Source organism: Nicotiana attenuata, unplaced genomic scaffold (assembly GCF_001879085.1).
Source record: "Nicotiana attenuata strain UT unplaced genomic scaffold, NIATTr2, whole genome shotgun sequence".
Classification (NCBI taxonomy): Eukaryota; Viridiplantae; Streptophyta; class Magnoliopsida; order Solanales; family Solanaceae; genus Nicotiana; species Nicotiana attenuata.
In genome coordinates this window covers 124,561-132,572 of record NW_017670835.1, presented here as the reverse complement: position 1 = coordinate 132,572, position 8,012 = coordinate 124,561, and the positions used below count along the sequence as shown (strand labels likewise).

General features: G+C 39.3%; 1 protein-coding gene across 1 annotated transcript; it reads left to right on the top strand.

Moving 5' to 3' along the window:
• Nucleotides 1–3,784: 3,784 nt before the first annotated feature.
• On the top strand, nt 3,785–4,645 carry LOC109243767 (BAG family molecular chaperone regulator 2-like). Its single transcript, XM_019410748.1, has 2 exons — nt 3,785–4,076; nt 4,336–4,645. Exons 1-2 carry the CDS (start codon nt 3,821–3,823, stop codon nt 4,536–4,538), a joined length of 459 nt encoding a protein of 152 aa, XP_019266293.1. The 5' UTR covers nt 3,785–3,820; the 3' UTR covers nt 4,539–4,645.
• The last annotated feature ends 3,367 nt before the right edge of the window (nt 4,646–8,012 follow it).

Genomic DNA, 8,012 nt, shown 5'->3' with positions numbered 1-8,012 from the left:
AAACTTTAAGCTTTTTCACTTTCACTGTGGGGCAGAATCTGAACCGGTAGGATGGAGAGTGGCATCATCACCAGAAGGAAGAGCAACTTAAGCAGGAGAAGGTTGAGCAATAGCTTTGCCAGGAGTGATTTCATCACCTTCGGGAATACCAACCTCAGGTGAAGAAAAGTTTTGACTCTGCTGGGTCTTTTCAATCGTCTCTCTAGTCTTTGTAATCTCAGCATCTAAGTCAAAGCCTTCCCTTCCTACTTCCATTAATGTTTCGAGGCGAGTGTTCAAAAAAGCCCAGCTAACATCAACAACGGCTTTATCTTCATGGGCATCATAGTCTTTTTCCCATTGCTCAACCTCAGCTCTTATTTCATCCTTCTCATTCAAGGCAACATCGTAAGAAGCCTGTAGGGGGGCAAGAGATCTCTCTAGAAATTTAACCTTGTCTGAAGATACACAAAGATCTTCTTGAGTTTGTGTGAGCATTTGAACAAGCTCCCCAAAGTAAGCTTCTTTTTGGTTTAGAAAATCCTTTAAGCTCCTAATTTCTTCAGAAGCCTTGGAAAGCTGCTCAGCAAATGAAGACTCAAGAAGATTCTTATCTTTGCCCGCCTGATAGGATAAGGCTTTCTCAACCGCTAGTTCCGCTGCCATAACCTTTACTTGCTGCTCTAAGGTACACTTTTCTTCCTCTAAAATCTCCATTTCAAGTTGAAGACCCTCGAACTGCTCTTTCCAATTGTCTGCTTCAGTGTGATAATTATTCATCAACTGCTCCTTGTGGACAATCCTTTTCATCATCTCTGTACCGATGAGATTGATCTACGTAATGAAAAGAGGAATGTGATACTAGTAAAAGAAAAATCATGTAAAATAAAAAGACAAGGTTTATACCTTTAAAGATGAATGCACAATATCATTCATCCACGTTAGAGAGCTGTGACTTTCCAGTTTAGACTTCTCAACTGGGCCAATTAGTGGTTTCAGCCATACGTCAGCTTGGCCTGATTTCTTCAAAAGATTACCAACTGCAGGAATCTCGATGGTAACTTGTTTCATCAACCTACTACTACTGGAGGAACCACTTTCAGCATGGGAAGTTGTGGCAGTAGGAGCAGTCGAGGAAGTCAAAATAGCCACGGGCGGAGCAGTGGCAACAGCAGCAGGTACAGGCAACTGAGATTCAATTGGAGTAGACACAGGAAAAGAGGCAAGAGGCGTTTCCTCAAAAATAAAGCCAAAGCTTTCTTCATCAAATCCACGAGAAAAGAGTTGTTCAGTAGAGTCACGGGGTGCTGCAGACGTCTCTTCATCAGAACTCATTAAGGTATCACTCTCAGGCACGAGCAGGGGAACATAACTAGGAGGGGGAGTAGCTTCGTCATCTGAAATGACCCGTGTTCTAACTCGTGGCTTACGAACCAACGAGCCTTCGTCCCATTCCTCTTCGTCTTCAGAGTTCTGTGGTCTATCAGCTTTTCTTTTTTATGAGGAACTCAAGATTATCTCTTGAGACTTTGATAGAGAGAGACTCGAAGCAGTGATTGATGCATCACTCACACCCCGAATGGGAAACCCTAAAAGGTTTAATAAGTTCCAAGATAAACATGAAAATAAAGAAGAAAGTGAAAGAGGAAGTTACCGTGAGTCTTAACTTTCCATCCAAATCTGTTTGAAAGGTATTTCCAGGACCTTTCTTCCATTGGAGCAACGGTTAACAATTTTTCTACCTAACCACGGAAATCAGAAATTTCCTCAACAGTTCCTATGGTCGCTGAAAAAGAAAAGTAAAACAGTTACGAGATTACAAGTTCTTTAAAAAAAAAGAGAAATAAAAGATTGGAAGAGAAACTTACGTGCAAAGTTCCACTTCTCATGGAAGGGCATGTTTCTTCACCTACTAACCCACTTGTAGGAGCAGTAACAAATCGGGCGTACCAGCCACGGTCTTTGTCGTCTTCAGGGCTAACCAAATCTCTCTTACTTCTCACCACGAGGGTAAAACCCCCATTACGAAATAATTTGGGAGAGTAAAGATAAATCAGATGGTAAAAGGTGAAGGGTAAAAAGCCAGATTTGACAAGTATCTAAGGCATGCCACAACCCTCCATACAATAGGACCAATCTGTCCTAAACACACACCAAAGAAACGGCAAAACTCAATAATAACCGGATCAATAGGTGGCCTAAAACCTAATGTGAAGGGATATGTATACGAAAAACCAGCTTTAAAGGAAGTGATCCTTTGATTCTTATTGGGGACCATAATCGGGAAGTCAAATTTCCAATAGTAATCTCTACGCACAATAGAAACTAAACCCTCAGTGATCTGGAAAGGGTAAACATCAGCGCAATCGAGAGAAATCATGGAAGTAATCTGATTTTTAATTAATTCTCTATCTGTGATAAAGGAAAGTTCAGTAGGAATAATCTCGTTGACAGTAGGTTCACGAAGCGGTTCACTAGAATCCCTATTTCTAGCGGAAGATCTATGTGAAGAACAAGCCCTAGTTCTAGAAGACGATGGAGGAGTAGAACTGGGTTGAGAAGAAGAACCACGTACAGAAACTAACCCTAAACTACACAATCTACCACCTCTCCTACTTCTGGTAGGAGCAGAAGAAAGGGGAAGTTCGTCTACTATGACAACTTTTCGAGGATCAGGGTTTGAAGAAGACATAGCTGTATGAGGAAGTAGTACATACTGAAGAACAAGAGTAAGTTGTGAATAAAGAACACTGAAGAAAGTTTTTCGTGAAAGCAAAGGCAAAGGATGTATTTATATGCAGAAGCAACCGTCATGTAAAAAAGGTAATGATGGAAAAGTCATTATGAAAACTGTCACTTCGTGACTGATACAGCCGCAAAAAGCCCTAAAACCCGCTGAAGAGTTGCAGAGCCAATCAATGACTGCCATGTGTCACATGCATTAATTGGAAGTGACATACGACGCATTGGTTCGGAAGAAGATAAAATGGTACGTGAGAAACGACGACAAAAAATTCCCGCCATAAATGTGATCCACTTCCCAAATATTCAATTGCTGAATAATTGGTAAGTGGGGGGACTATTTGTATTGGAGAAAATGAATATTACACGTGAAATTAATTATGTGGCTTACATGGCAAGACACGTGGATCACTAGAAAAGTGACAGCTGGAGAAGAGCATTAAAAAAGACGTGAGTCTTAATATATATGAGCAAAGCACCCACGAGATGAGAAGAAATGGTTGTTCAAGTCTCTTTAGCGATTTGAAGAGGCACCGGTGGAATAAACCAAGACAGTAAAAAGGGCAGATTCATTAGTCTTCAATTAATGAGCATGGATAATTAAAAACGTTACAGAATCTTCATGAAACAATTACGATTACCAATTATAACGTTTCATTAATGTCATTAATACTCATAATGACTCAGTCATAAAAGGGAAAAGACGTTGTACTTGGAGATCACTATATAAGAGAAAGAAATATCATCTGTATGGACACGTTCTGACTATTTACTTTCTTTTGCTTTCTATTGATTACTTTGCTATTTCATATTCTAATTTCATTTCTTATTACAAGAATATTGATTTTCTTGATTATCAGTAGCCAAAATACTTCTAAAAATAGAATTTGACTGAAATTCCTATTTTTTGGTTAAACACTATGGTCGTAATTCGTAAACATAATTAAGATACTTCATTTTAATCATGTAACTCTTGGTGTATAAATATATGTTTTTCTCATGAGTTTGCTATTTTGTCCTGCTACAGCCCCCAAGTCACTCCCTTTATTTCTCCCAGTCTCTTCAGTTTTATGTGATAAAAAGTGAGAGAAAGAAAAAAATGATCAAGTTAAGATCAAAGAGGTTCTGCAAAAGTAATTGGAAAGTTGGAAGTGGGGCTGCGGCAGCCGGGAAAAGTATTGTGGGAAGCAAGAGCATTAATTCTGGTGAAATCAAGTGGGAATTACGTCCAGGAGGTATGCTAGTTCAAAAAAGAGAATGTCACAACATTAATGGCGGAGAAGCAATCATCACAATTCGAGTCTCAACTCTTTCTAATTGGCATCATATTTCTATCCAACCCACTTCAACTTTTGGTAAGCCTTTTTCACTTGGCCTTATAAATTAGGAAGGAACAAAATATGAATTTCAATTAATTTTCAGATGAGATGGTCATAAAGTTCATATAATATTAGATTTTGGGTTAGATATTCAATTGTTTTCACACACTAACAATGCAGTATTATAAATACCGGTAATACACCTAAAAAGTAACTACGTACATGTAATAAATCGAAATAGCCTGCAGCTATACCAATCTTATTGAAACCAAATGCATTTTCGTTGGTTTTTCAGGTGAATTGAAGATGATACTGTCAATGGTAACTGGTTTGGAACCAAAGGAGAAGAGGCTATTATACAGAGGGAAGGAAAGGGAAGATTATGAACATTTGCACATGGTTGGAGTGAGAGACAAGGACAAAGTGCTGCTCTTCCAATTTCCAGCTATAAGTCTCCAAGTCATAGGCATCTCTCCTTATCGTACAATTAATGTCTAAATTAACTCCTACTAATTAATTAACTTCTATAACTATTAGCGTTTGTGGTGTCTTCCTCTCTTGCTTAATTACTTCCTCTGATGAAGACTACCCTAGATAAGAGAATCGGCGATAAATTCGTTTCTTTGTTGTAGCAGTAAATTTTATTTGCGACCCAAGTGGGTTAACGTGGCAGCATATATTAAAATGTCTGAGCTGACGCACGTCCGAGTCATTAGGTTCCGTGTGTATTGAGTTCTAATTATAGCCTGTTTGGCCAAGGTTCTTTTTGGCCAAAAGTGCTTTTTTTTGGCCAAAAGCACTTTTGGCCAAAAATTGAGGTGTTTGGCCAAGCTTTTGGAAGGAAAAAAAGTGCTTTTGAGGAGAAGCAGAAGCAGTTTTGGAAAAGCAGAAAAAAGTAGCTTCTCTCCAAAAGTACTTTTCTGAGAAGCACTTTTGAGAAAAATACACTTAGAAGCAGTTTTTTAAAGCTTGGCCAAACACTAATTGCTGCTCAGAAGTGCTTTTCAAACTAATTAGCCAAACACTGCTTCTCACCAAAAGTACTTTTGAGAAAAGCACTTTTGAAGAAAAGCACTTCTCAAAATAAGCTGATTTTTGCAGCTTGGCCAAACGGGCTATTACTCTTGTTCCAGATTCCATCTTCCTTATGGCAAAGAAACGAAAATCGATGCTCGTCTTGAGCTTTTATTGTCGCGTATGTACATGTAATTCGTTATATGAAGCCTATAAACTATTGAATCCCCTATACATTTGGTGAGTCCGAAACTTTTCTAATGTTTTTTTGGATAAAAAACACGTTTTTACTACTAAAAAAAAGTTACTTAAATACATAATTCGCAGTACTAGTACTGCGAATTAGTTATAAAAATTGTAATTCGCAGTAATTTACTGCGAATTAGTTAAAAAAAGTGATTCGCAGTATTGCCCTGCGTATTATTAAATTTTTTTTTAGCTAATTCGCAGTATTGTACTACGAATTACTGATTTGGCCCCACCAATAATTAACTGACATAACAATAATTCAAACATATAAAACGTATTATTGTACTGCGAATTCCTTAAAAAAATTCTGCCCCCCAGGCTCGGACTTGCCTTATTTAAAGGCGTTTCAGTTTTATGAAAATTCATTCAATACAAACTTTTAACTTCCGTTCATACTTCTCTCTTCTTCTTATCAATTATTTTTGTACAATGTCTGAAGAGCCAAAAATAAGAGTTTCATTATATTGGGGGGGGGGGGGGTGAGGTTGTGCTGGAGAATAACTCTGTGAGGTATAGCTCGCCTTCACAGTGTCATGTTAAATTGCCGCTTACTATGGAGTATGATAAATTGGTTTCGTTGTTATGTAAAAAATGAGTGTGAGGAAGCGTTCGGTTAACCTTAAAGTAACCGGTAGGTTTCCGTATTCAGTGACTCCGCAGGGGTTTGCTTATTATTCTGAGTTTAACATCGAGGATGATGAAACTCTTAGAGATTTTTTGCGGATTCCGGATGAATACAGGGAAGTTATTATAATAAAATTATTGGAAATGTACGTCAAGGTGGAAGACGTTCCCAATAATGAGGGCGTGCATAGTAGGGATAACCCCCAGTCATCGGGTGGTTATTCTGGAGCAGTTTTTGCCGGACAGATTGCTGATGAAAGAGCTTGCCTTAATTTAAACTTGTCACCACCGGCGAATGAGCAGCCATAAAATAATTTTTCGACTTTATATAATCCACAAGACGATTGGTAAACTTCAATTTTACTACGCTTTAGCGATGTTTATTCTATATTTTAATTTTATTTGTATTAACACTTATATTTTTCATAGGGGGTACCGTCCGGATATGAATTTTACAAGTTATGACCCCGTCCCTAGTTGGAATATGCGTAGTTCTGGAGTATTGGAGCACGGTGGTCCATTCGGGAGTCATCACCAACAAGAAAATATCCATCATGAAACGTCAAGACAGTGCGACTTGTAAGTAAAGTGATATAGCTATATCAAAAGTATTTATGTAGTTGGGTAACTTATCATTTTGTTATTTTTGTGCAGTGAAAACGAGCTTGTTGATGTTCCTGACCTCACACAGTTGCCCATAGACGACGTATTGACCCGTGATTTGGCTGATGCGCAGAGTCAGGAAGATGATAGTGATTATGATAACAATGCGGATGAGTCTGGGGATGACACAACATTCCATAATGAGGGTGATGATGAGGAGGAAGTAAATGTTGAACCTGAGCTGACGAGGGAGCATGTTCCTCCACCTCCCGCTAGACAAAGAGTGTACGAGTCCCACGTGCCATTTCATGAGCGGAATATTCCCTACCTTGATAATTTGCCAAGTATGCCGAACGTTGATGCCCTCACAAGGGATGATGACGAAATTCGGTCAGCGATGTGGGATGAGTCTAGACCAGTTGTTCTGACAAAGGGCATGTATTTCCCCGATAAAGCTCGCCTAATTAGGGCTGTAAAAATCTACAGTATAAGAGAGTGCCGTGAGATGACGGTAAGTGAGTCAACTACGGAGGTATACAAGTCTGTATGTCGTAGGTGGTTTATGGGTTGTCACTGGATGTTGCGTGCCAGAAAGAAATCAGGTTTATGGAAAGTGGGTAAATTTATTAGCGAGCACAGATGTGAAATGGACACATTCAATGAGAATCACTTCAACTTGGATGTGGACTTGATTTCTCTTGTCTTGATTCCATATTTGGAAGTGTCCATTAGGTTCAAGATTAAAGAGTGTATTACAGCCGTCCACCAGGAGTATGGTTGTACTATAACCAAAAGAAAGGCATATCTCGGTCGCAAACGTGCCTTTGAACTTATTTATGGCGACTGGGATAAGTCTTTTTCAAATCTGCCCAGGTAGATGGTCGCACTGCAACATTTTAACCCCGACACTGTTGTTGAATGGAGGCGTGAGCGGAGTCCGGACAGACCCGAATATATTTTCAACTATGTGTTCTGGTCATTTAAAGCAGCAATTGATGGTTTTGTGCATTGTCGTCCTGTAATTTCCATAGACGGTACTTATGTCTATGGAAAGTATGATATTAAGCTTTTGATTGCAGTTGCAGTTGATGCCAACGGACAAATATTTCCACTAGCTTTTGCCATATGTGCCAATGAAAGCGAAGAGCCGTGGACGCTTTTTTTGAACCACTTGAAGCAGCACGTTGTCAAACAGCGTTCAGGTATTTGTCTAATATCTGATCGGCATGGTGGTATTTTAAGTTCTGTACGTCACTTGCCTGAATGGCAGAAACCATATGCATACCACCGTTACTGTGTGAGGCACCTGAAGGCCAATTTCCAGAAGAAATTTCCTGACAAGGCCTTGCATGACTTAATATGGATAGCTGCAACTGAGCACCAACAGTGCAAATTCACGAGGCGCATGGAAGCGATCCGGCAGATAGATCCACGAGCCTATACTTGGTTGATGCGACATGAGCTTCACATGTGGACATTGCA

Bases quoted from the DNA above. Each gene is read 5' to 3' on its own strand.
- LOC109243767 (XM_019410748.1), top strand. From the start codon at position 3,821: ATGATCAAGTTAAGATCAAAGAGGTTCTGCAAAAGTAATTGGAAAGTT. The intron at 4,077-4,335 runs GTAAGCCTTTTT...TTGGTTTTTCAG, and splicing joins CCAACCCACTTCAACTTTTG to GTGAATTGAAGATGATACTG.